We start from the raw sequence: 11,348 nt of genomic DNA, 5'->3' as shown, positions 1-11,348 counted from the left end.
ATAAAAATTTCTGAGTAGAACAAGCTCAGAAATGTTCAGACGAATTAGCAGTCACTTAGTTTTTTTCCTGCTCTGACTGGAAAAAGGAAAAACGTTTCGGTTTCAGTTCCGCTTTCCAACCTTTTGTCTCATTAAGTGAACATTTATTTTCCTGCCTGCGTCTGAACGATCTAACGTGGAGAGCTTGTGTGATTGGCAGGACGGCGTTTCGCTCCCCCAGAGTTTTTCCACTGAAGACATGAACGGAGACTCCGTGAGTTTCGGCCCAATCAACCCGTCTGCTCTGCTGCTTCCTGCAGATAATCACTACGATCCCTGATTCTGGTGCAAACCCAGTCATTTTAGCGCAGCAGCATGTTGGATTTCTAAGAAAGTCGATGATTTCTTCGCTTTAAATTTTCCTCCTGCAACAGTTTGATGGACCTGCTGATCACTGAAAATGCTGTAATATTTCTGCAAAATATTTTATTTCTGTGTTTCCAGCAGAATTGCAGGTTTGTTTGCTGTGATCGAGCTCCTGCTGATTGTTGCTCTCTTTGCTTCGTCGCTGGCAGGCAGGGCTGGGCGATGTGGATTAAAACAAAATCACAGATTATTTTCATGCCTCATCTCCAATTTTCTTTTCTATAAAAAAATCACAAATGCTGAAAATTATTTCAGTCATTCCTTTTGTACGTTATGCAGTGAGGTAATAAAAACTATAATAAAAACACAATTTCACGTCTTAAAAATGCGATAAAATGCGATTTTAATGAGCACCTCAGTGTTTTTACTTCTACATCTGTTCAGATTTGTGTCAAAGTCCTGCTACTGATAATAATTTGATGCTAATCTCTTAAAAGTAAAATAGACCCCAAAGTTTAACTTCACAAGACGCTCAGCATTCCTCATTGTTTTGATGACTTCTAATAAAATTACTAATTTATTCTCCTAATATTATAAATGTTTCTGGTAAAATTAAAACTTTGTTGTCCTATTTTGTGACTTCATTACTGTACAACAGTTTTCATGTAATGTTGAGTTTTTTCTCGTAATCCAGAGGAAAAAAACTATTTGGTCATAAAGTTGATCTGAACTCAAAGTTAACAGAAGCTGTAAAACAAGATGGCCGCTCTTGGCGTGATGACATCACTCTGAGCGTATTGATGAAACACCATCCAAAAACCAACTGATTGATCAATAAGACGTATTGATCGCCCAGCCTTACTGCTAACTTCAATCCAACAACCTTGCAAGCTTTGCAAGAAGTGCGTAATTGAAATGAAAATGTAACTTTTCCACGTCTTCCTTTGTTCCTGTGCGCTCCCCTTGTAGTCGATCTGTGACCTTTCCTCCTGTTTTGCCCTCTCCCCCCTCTGCCCCCGTCCCCCGCCTCGCCCTGCGCCCCAGGAGCCGGGCCCGGCCAAGGTCACGGTGACCAGCGGCAGCATCCCCTGCCTCCCCGGCAGCATGGCCGACGCCGAGCAGGTCCCCACCAGCCGCGCCACCCTGTGGCAGGAGCAGAGCCGCTGGGGACGCGCCGCCATCCCCTGCAGCCGCAGCGCGTCCTGCCTCAGCCAGCTGGGCCAGAGCCAGCCGGACGCCGCCGTCGCCACGCGAGACGGTGAGGAAACCGCCAGGTTACCAGATTGCATCAGGTGGTTCTCTGCATCACCTGCAGGGCTGTGAGCATCTTCAGGTTCCTGTGACCAGCCTGGACGATCTTATTAGAAAATAGCGACGTGTAATAAAACCGAGCCTGGAAAAGGTGCTTTACCTGCTGAAATATTCCAGACTTTCTCATGTTACAACCACAAACTTTCCAGGTTTTTATTGTAATAAAGTTTTGCATCTTTCCTCTTTAATCTTGATTAAAGGCCATTCTGGATGATCTTTACTTCGTGATGAATGAAATCCCAGTGAACTCATGAAATAAAACGTATTTCCTGCCGTCTGCAGACAGGATGTTTGACTTGACGTGTTCCTGCGTTTCAGACGGCGGCGCCGTCGGCTCAGGCCGGAAAGTCCGAGTGGAGAGCGGATACTTTTCCCTGGAGAAGACCAAGTCGGAGCCGAACCCGGCGCCTCCTCAGCACCTGCCCCTCTCCTCCTCGGCGTCCTCCTCCTCTATAGGAGCTTCCAGGTACGAACCGGACCTCCCCGCCGCCCAGCGCTCCCCGGACCCGCTCCCCTCCCCTAAAGCTCTGGTTTCCCCGAGCTACTCCACCATCAGCTCCTCCCAGAGCTCCCTGGACTCCGAGCCCAGCAGCCGGGCGTCGCCCACTTGGGAGGCGCGCGGCCGGGCCGGAGGAACCGCGCGCGGCGTCGGGCGGGTCGGCCGGTCCGGCAGGGAGTACACGGCGCTGTCCGACGTTCCCCGCGCCCGCATCCTGAGCTACAAGGACGCCTTCCGCTCCGAGAAGAGGCGGCAGGAGCTGCGGGAGCGGACCCGCAGCCCCGGCAGGGAGGAGGTGGTGCGGCTGTTTGGGGAGGAGCGCAGGTGAGAACAAACCTCCTCCTGTTACTCTAACCGGTTTTTTTCTTATTCTGTGTGTTTTTAACACTTTGAATTATGTCTGCCTGAAAGGTGCCTTATAAATAAAGTAGATTTTATCACAAGCTGCGTTTTCAATACAAAACTTTCTGCTAATGTCTAAAAATCACAATTTCACACCGGAGGTGTTTCCATTAAACACGATTAAAATCAAACCTGAATAAGTTTGTTCACACAATAAGACATTAAAAACATCCTGCATCCATTTCCTGTCGTCTTCTTCCTCATGGCTCCAGTGGCGACATCCAGCAATAATCAATAAATCAATTAATCACACAATAAATTAAAACAAACTCAATAATTTCCATTTTATTTGTTGTTTTTTCTTTATTTTGGATATTTAAAATGTCTTCCAGCTCCAGTGTTAAATGTTTGTTAGAATTTAAAGTTCATTTATCTTTGAAAATGTGCTGTTCAATTACGGCAATTATATTACTAGGAAATGGTCTCCAGATAACAATATTATCGTTTATCACAGTAACTTCTGGGACTATTTGTTCCGTGACGGATCTAAAACTCCACTGCAGTTTTACAAAATAAACCAATTTGACAGCAAAAAAAAAAAGCGCCTCATTCTGGGGCCAAAACGTTTTAGCAGAGAATTGGGTTTAGCATATTTTTATTAAATTAATTTATTTTTGAAATGTCAAACTGCACAGTGATGTGGTCAATGGAAACGCAGCGACTGCTGAAATGCATTTAGCTGCAGGAGATTTATTAACCTGAATATTAAGAGCTTTAGACTGTATGTACCAGTGGTGGGCACTGCTAACTGAAACGTTGGGTTTGGTAACGCTGAAGCAAAAAGGAGGCTCCCGTCCCCTAGAGGGCGCAAGAGGGATGTTAAACTTTTGGGGGATATGGAGGAAAAACAATTAGATTGAATTTCGCATTGTCTTTAATCAAATTTTTTATTGAATTTTCTTTTCCATCACACTACAAAACCTAAATCTTCCTATAAATCTTTGTTCTAGTGCCAAACTGACTTAAACGTAACTTTCAGCAGCACTGAAAAGGTGAACTGCTGCCTAAACAAACTTCAAAATAAAAGCATGAATATAAAGATCTAATAAACTAATTGAACATTTGAAAATAAAAAAAATTTGAGGAAGTTAGGTGCGCTAAACATTTTCAAAGTAAGCTAAAGTACTAACTAAAATATTAGCTCTGCATTAGCAGTGCCCACCACTGATATAACTAGTTCCTGCCATGCTTTAAACACTCAGCTTTCCAGTAGTTTAGCACCACTCTGTGTCTTTACTCTGTTTGCTCCTGCTTGCTGCCGTTGCGCTCCACTGGGTTCGGTTCTGGGGAGATAAATGCTCATTTTCTGGTGCTTTCTACCTTTTGCTCCTGCCGCCTTGCTAGTTTCTTTTGTTGTTTCGATCTTTTCCAGGGCTTGTGAACCGAGCTTCTCAGAGCTAAAGCCCAGCCAACCCCTCCACTCCCTGCTGCCCCCTGCTGGTCACCGCTGATTCCTGCTTTCTCTCATTTCATCTCTGCACCAGCTGGGAGCGCACACTCGCACCGTTTCACCTCATTTCCTTTGTACATTCAGTTTAACCTCTCCAGATTGAGTTACTCATTTCTAAGACATTTGCTCTTACGAGTTGCAGTGCCTTCAGGTAACGTTGACTGTTTTCATTGCTGCTGCCTCGGCAATATGTATAATGAGCCATTCTTGGAATAATTATTTCCTCTTTCATCATTTAACACCACTGTTCAGCTGTAGGTGCATCTTTGTGGAGTTATTACCGTTATTCAGCAACAAAAGGACATTAATATTGAAAAACATTGAAAGTTTTCCTTAATTCTGGTTTTAACTAATCAAAACTCTCATATTGTAATATTTTTGGTATTCTGTGTTTTTATTTATATTGACTTTCATCTGTTTTTTATGGAGCCCCCTAGAGGACATGGGGGGAATTTCTATTGTTTTCATGTTTTTATGCAATGACAGTATTATGTGCAATCCCATCTTAACCTTTCACAAACATGAACACAAAGTTAGATTGATTTTCAACAAAGAGTTAAGAATGTAGAAAAATGTAGAAGGTTTTAAATGTGCTGTTTATCTCTAACACACTATACCGTTTATTGGTGTTATTTTATTTAATTTATTTAATATTTAATCATATTTAAATACGTATAATCTCGCACTTGTATATATATTTTTAGAAATGTTGTGGTTATATTTCTATTTACTAATAATTAGCACTTGGATGGGACTAGCTTGTCAACAAATAATAATTTCCCATGGAGGATCAATAAATTATATTCTATTCTGTAATAGACCAGGCTGTATTTACTAATTGTGATTGAACGTACAGAAAATAATTCTCCATGTCCACTAGGGGGCTCCATAGTTTTTGAAGAAATGACTGATCGGTGCGTTTTTTTTTGTTTTTTGTTTTTTGTTTGTTTTTGTAGGAGATCTCAGATCATCGGCCGGTTTGAGGAGAACCAATCAGTGGAGCGTATGGACACAAGCAGCAGCGGCGGCCATGACACCTCGGCTAACACGACTGCGATCCAGAGACAAAGCCGGAGCGAGAGACGTTGTCTGGATGGGAAACACGTACGCCGCTGTCCTGATGGTTGATTAGTGCTGAAGTGAAGCCGGACGCCTTCGGTTTCTGATGGTTTTGTGATTTTTAGGAGATGTCACTGGACACGGGGAAGGACCGCCTGGCGCCGGACGTCTCCAGCTCCAACTTCCTCAACTTACGAAGAGCAAAGTCTCTGGACCGCAGAGCCTCAGAGTCTTCAATGACGGTCAGTGTGGCGACTAAAACCACCAGCTGAACATCTGTCTGTCCGTCTGTCAGTCCATCCATCCATCCATCCATCCATCCATCCATCCATCCATCACCCATACATCCATAAATCCATCCATCCATCCATCCATCCATCATCCATCCATCCATCATCCATAAATCCATCCATCCATCCATCCATCCATCATCCATCCATCCATCATCCATAAATCCATCCATCCATCATCCATCCATCCATCCAACCATCCATCCCAAAGGGTTCATAAAAACAAGTGTAAGAGGGGTAAAAAAAATCTTGGCTATAAATTCTGAAAACAAAATTTAAAAAAGCATTTCTGCAGCTATCAACACTACAAACACAACATTTTACCAAATATTTTTGTACAGTTTCCAGTGCAAATATCTTTGTACAAAACTAATTTACAAGATATAGAAGCTTGTTTAAGTCAATAATTTCTTAATATTGATAGAAATGCTCAGGTTTCTCTGGTTTGTTATTGCTCTTATAACACTGGAAAAAATGTCTTATAAGTGAAATAATCAGCCAGTGGAGCTAGAACTTGGTTGCTAGGTAACGGCTGGGCTCGGCTTGCGTTGCTAGGTAACAGCACCAGTAGAACTAGAAGTTTCTCACCAATATTAAGGAACTATTTAATCAAAACAAGCTCCTATATCTTGCTGAAAAGTTAGTTGTAAGTTAGTTTTGTCGTCTTTTAAGCTCACTAAGATATTTGCACTGGAAACCAGAACAAAACTACTTGTTAATATTTTGTGTTTGTGCAGTGAATCTGCTTCAATCTGCATCGGTGACTCCCAGTCTGACTCTGTGGTCTGTTTCGGGGTAATCCAGTCAGCGTGTGGCTGATTTCTGTGTCCCGGCTGCAGCTGCCAAACCCCCCCCCACTCCATGCACACGTCTACATACACCACTGCCGCCACTGCTGCCGATTATAAATAACCAGCTCAGAAGCAGGCAGAGTTGCGTGGCAGAGACAGAAACAGATTGTCAACAAATGAGTTAAAGGCGATCAGAATGACTCTGTGCCAGGCGGTGACTCCTCACCGGATGAAACTCAACCAAAACAAGGTACCGCCGCCGATCACACGGCTCATTTCTAGGCGAATGTTCTGAGTTTGGCGTCTATAAACGGCCTGCAGGTTGCTCCAAGGCAGCAGTTTGTGTTTCACAGGGACGGTCCAGGTCCCGCCAGTCAGTCTGCAGTCGAGGCTCCGCTTCCGAACTTAACGAGCAAACGCTTCACAACTTTATCTGCCCCAAAGATTATCAGGTTTTCTGTCGGACATTTCTCTGCAGAAACTGGAGGAACGTGTAGCAAACAGTTTCAGATGTTATTTATTTTAAAGCCCTTTATGTTCCATATGAATCAAACTCAGAACACTGAAAAACATTAAAGAAAAGAAAAAAAAAATAGGATTTTTATCTATCAATATGTGATTTTAAAATTTCCTACTTATAACAACCTGATGACTGTCAGAAAATATAACTAATTATCCTTCTGTGCGTCGTCTTATAAATATTGGTTTAAAAATTAATTTCAGTGGGATTTTTTATGGACGAACCGATTCACTTTTTCACTTCCGATACCGATATCGGTGGTTTAGTATCGGCCGATACGATACAGAGAAAACATGCTGAGTTCACTTAAATGTTTGTTTCTTTTAAAACACAGGCATAAATGAATTACAGATTTATTTGATAACTTAAAGACACATCAACACATTCATAAAAAATGAAACATGTCAAATTTAAAATACCCAAATCTGAGTGTTTTTAAATCATAGTTTAAAAACACTAAATGTTTTCTGGACTCATTTTTAGATTTATTGATTGTAAATGTACATATTTCTATGTGCATGCTTCTTTCTATTTTATTTTATGTATTTATTTATATTTACATCGCACTTTAATGTGAATATTCTTTATAAATTTTATTTTTCTCACGGTTTTATTTGTATTTAATGATACTGGATGGAGTAGTTTGTTAAATAATCAATTTCCTCCTGGGGATCAATAAAGTATTTTATTATGTATTTTAAAAACAAACTTTTTCCTTAAATAAAAACTATAATTATCAAGGACTTATTCAAAATATAATTTAGCAACAAAAAAAAGAAAGATTTGTGGAGCATTTTGAATACTTGGAATTGCGATTCTCTATATAACAGATTTTTTCTGCGTCTCTAATTAAATGATAAATATTATTATTATTATCTATTTGCTTTCTCTGCAGCCGGATTTGCTGAACTTTAAGAAAGGATGGATGACGAAGCTTTATGAAGACGGAGTGGTAAATTTGACTCATTAGCAGGATTAAATCTCCTCTGCTTGGCTGATTTAATGTAACCGACTTTTATTTTTCTCTTTAGTGGAAGAAACACTGGTTTGTGCTGACAGACCAGAACCTGAGGTTCTACAAAGATTCGATCGCTGAGGAGGTGAGGAGTTTATTGTTCTTTAAAGCTGAATTAAAGAGGCAGTGTCATGTAAAATGGATGTTTTTTTTTTTTTTTTTTTTAAATCGTGTTTCAATGTTTTTCCCTCATCAAAACCAAACATGAAGTGATTTGATTCTTTCATGCATGTCTGAGAAATCCTTTAATCTCCATGGCAACCTAAAACCTGGGTGGACCTAGCTCCGCCTCCCAGGTGAAGCTCCTCCCACATCAGCTCCTTCAGACTAGCCAGCAGCAATTAGCAACCAGCTGCTGAGCTCATTATAGGAGCTGCTTCTCAGAGCAACGGCTGTAAAAATGTTAAAGGGTTAATAGAGGAGCCATGTTGGAATGACTTCCTGGAGGCGGAGCTTCAGAAAGAGCAGGAGTTTCTTAAAGAGACAGAGGCCCAGTTTCAAGATGATAAATTAGGACAGGGGTGGCCAAGTCCAGTCCTCGAGAGCCACCATCCTGCAAGTTTTAGAAGGATTCTTACTCCAACAGACCGGGATCAGCTCTACAGAGGCCTGATAACGAGCCAGTCATTTGATTCAGGTGTGTTGAAGCAGGGATGCATCTGAAACTTGCAGGATGGCAGCTCTCGAGGACTGGACTTGGCCACCCCTGAATTAGGAAGTCAGATTTCTTTTAAGTCGTATTTGATATATAAACTGAAGGTAACAACAGCTGTGTTTCCATTGACCATATAGTTGCACAATTCGACTTTTTGAAAATAAATTTGCTTAATGGAAAAACGTAAATTTTGAAAAAAACGTAAAGTTTTGGTGCTAGGATGAGGTGTTTGTTTTGGCCAGGTAAGTTTGGTTGATTTTATAAATCTCATCACACGAGTCACATGATCAACAACCAGATGTTACTACTGGTGGAAACCAAGAAGAAGACGACAGGAAGTGGTGCAACATGTTTTTAATGATCAAACTTTTTCATGTGTGATTTTAATTTAAATTCTTATTTAATAGAAACACTGCGGTGGTAACATTAGCAGAATATCGACAAAGATTTGAGCTAGTTTGTAATGGAAATGCAGCCGCTGCTATAGAATAAACAGGGCACTTTAAGCCCTAAAATATTAATTCTCTCCTGATTCTGACCCGTTTTCTTTCAGGCCTCGGAGCTGGATGGCGAAATCGACCTCTCCACATGTTATGATGTCAAGGAGTTTCCCGTCCAGAGGAACTACGGCTTCCAGATCCTTGTGAGTGTTGATGTTTTCTGGTCGTTTCTGATGCGACGTTGTTAATCTGAACATGAATCTGCCCGTCTATAAACAACCCCAGACTCCCTGTGGTTCTGGTATCAGGCTTCCTCGCTGCTTATTGTCTGACATGGAGGATGGCACTTTGGTTTGCCATCTCTGTGACATCAGTGTGTTTTAAATTAGATGCAGCCGTCGCCACCTCTTCCTCTCTTAATCCGCGCAGCCAGACCCGTCTTTGTTTACATGAGGAACCGCAGGGAAAACATCCAGAGGGAATCCGATTAATCATAATTCAGTGGAGCAAAAATACCAACACAGTCGCCCGTTTGGTAGCGTTAGTCTAGAGGAGGCGGGGCGGCGAATCGGTTTTATTGGTTCATGGAGTTTTTGGTTTTTCAAGATTTAATTTATGGAAAATCAGATTTTAATCAACTTGAATTAAACTTTTTTTCTCCAAATTCTGACCTTTTCTAAGGATTCAGACTCTTCTGAGATCAAAAGTCAGAAAAATTCAAAATTCTGAGAAAAATTCAGAATTCTGAGGCAAAAAAAGTCAGAATTCCACAAAAAATCAAGGATATTTTCATAAACTTCATTAAAGACACGGACATACTTTTCTTATTGTTAGTTAGCTTTACCCGTTTTGGGAAAGTTATAATTACCAAAGTTGTGAACAGAACATTTTGTCATAGTTTACCTTCTCCCTGCTGCAGAAGGCTGAATACTGTAACAAGACACCATTAATAACATTAATACATAATAATAGTGCACTGAAACTACCTTCTTTAGTTCATCTGTTTTTATTTTGTCTCCAAATTCCCCTGAAATGCTTTAAAGCGGTTTAATTTTACCGTTTCATGCAGTTTTATGTGATTATTTTTGGTTTTGAACATCTGAAATGTGTTTTCTGATGAAACGCTGTGCCTGCCTGCTCCCAGTGTAAGGACGGCGCCTGCACGCTGTCTGCCATGACCTCCGGGATCCGCCGCAACTGGATCCAGGCCATCATGAAGAACGTCCGGCCCACCGTCGCCCCCGACGTCACGCGGTAATCCCCGGCCCGGTCAACGCCTCATTTATCTAAACGCCGCCTCCTGCCCCTCCTCACCCACTCTCCCCTTCTTTCTCTTCCTTCTTCCGGTGTTTTCTGCCCACTTCCAGGAAAAACATCTCTCTGAAACTGTCCGTTCTGAAGCCCAGGTTGGAGCGCTTGTGTGTTGAATTTCAAGCCGTGATGTAATGGCTCTGCAGTGTCCGTCCCGGCGTGCTTGTGGTCATGTGACTCAGTCATGTTGTGCTTCAGCAGAGGCCAGAATAAAACTGATGCTGCAGAGCAAACAGCCGGTTCAGACAGACAGACAGATCTGACACTGACTGCAGTATTACATTTACAGAAACACTCTGTTCTTTATGATGCAGTGTTAGAAAAACAGGAACAATAATTATGAGAATAAAGTCATAATATTACCAGAATAGATGTAATATGAGAATTAAAGTCATGATAATACTAGAATAATATTCTTAATGAGAATCAAGTAAAAATATTTTTAGAATAAAGTTGGAATAACACAAAAAATGTTACATTGAGACAAAAGTCATCATTCATAATATGATAAAAAATAACAGAATAAAGAGGAATTTTATTATAATATTGCAAGATTAAAGTTGTACAACAGTAAAGTTATAAAGATACCAGAATAATTGTACTTACACAAAATAAAGCCGTAATAATGAGAATAAAGTATAAAATGTTAACAAAGTCTCAGTAATACGAGAAAAAAGTTGTAGTAGTACAAGAATAATCATAATAAGAGAATGAAGTTGTCATAATATAAAAACAATTATATTCATAATTAAGTAGGATTACCAGAATAAATATTTTAATCTGTAAAAATATCAGAATAATGTAAAAATATTAACAGAATAATAATTAAAATACAACAAAACTGGTAATTATACAAGAAAAGTTGGAATATTTTGAGAAATGCTACGAGATTAAACAGAAAGTTGTATGACAATTCTGGTAATAACACATAATATTACCACATCATATCACCACATAGTATTACCACATCATATTACCACATAATATTACCACATCATATTACCACATCATATTACCACATCATATTACCACATCATATCACCACATAGTATTACCACTTCATATTACCACATCATATTACCACTTCATATTACCACATCATATTACCACATCATATTACCACATAGTATTACCACATCATATTACCACTTCATATTACCACTTCATATTACCACTTCATATTACCACTTCATATTACCACATCATATTACCACTTCATATTACCACTTCATATTACCACTTCATATTACCACATCATAT

General features: G+C 40.3%; 1 protein-coding gene and 1 long non-coding RNA gene across 7 annotated transcripts in view; one reads left to right on the top strand and one right to left on the bottom strand.

The window, feature by feature from the left end:
* The window catches only part of LOC106947569 (uncharacterized), a 12,250-nt gene extending 4,183 nt beyond the window's left edge, over nt 1-8,067 (bottom strand). The window contains exons 1-2 of the long non-coding RNA XR_001425017.1: nt 7,952-8,067; nt 4,616-4,618 (exon numbers count right to left, since the gene is read on the bottom strand). This is a non-coding gene — a long non-coding RNA (uncharacterized LOC106947569). The remainder of the gene's footprint in view (nt 1-4,615; nt 4,619-7,951) is intronic.
* mprip (myosin phosphatase Rho interacting protein) overlaps nt 1-11,348 on the top strand; it is a 77,229-nt gene that overhangs the window by 47,012 nt on the left and 18,869 nt on the right. For 2 of the 6 annotated variants that reach the window (XM_015032650.1, XM_015032651.1), the window contains exons 6-14: nt 1,315-1,603; nt 1,975-2,479; nt 4,964-5,111; nt 5,192-5,308; nt 7,563-7,619; nt 7,699-7,767; nt 8,891-8,980; nt 9,922-10,031; nt 10,145-10,183. In XM_015032650.1, coding sequence (XP_014888136.1) covers nt 1,315-1,603; nt 1,975-2,479; nt 4,964-5,111; nt 5,192-5,308; nt 7,563-7,619; nt 7,699-7,767; nt 8,891-8,980; nt 9,922-10,031; nt 10,145-10,183 — 1,424 coding nt within the window. Of the gene's footprint in view, nt 1-1,314; nt 1,604-1,974; nt 2,480-4,772; nt 5,112-5,191; nt 5,309-7,562; nt 7,620-7,698; nt 7,768-8,890; nt 8,981-9,921; nt 10,032-10,144; nt 10,184-11,348 lie in introns of those variants that run through there. The other 4 variants (XM_015032653.1, XM_015032654.1, XM_015032652.1 and 1 more) reach the window with 4 other exon arrangements.

Source organism: Poecilia latipinna, unplaced genomic scaffold, assembly GCF_001443285.1.
Source record: "Poecilia latipinna isolate Pla-1442-1.1 unplaced genomic scaffold, P_latipinna-1.0 Scaffold247, whole genome shotgun sequence".
Lineage (NCBI taxonomy): Eukaryota > Metazoa > Chordata > Actinopteri > Cyprinodontiformes > Poeciliidae > Poecilia > Poecilia latipinna.
This window is presented reverse-complemented; position numbering and strand designations above follow the sequence as displayed.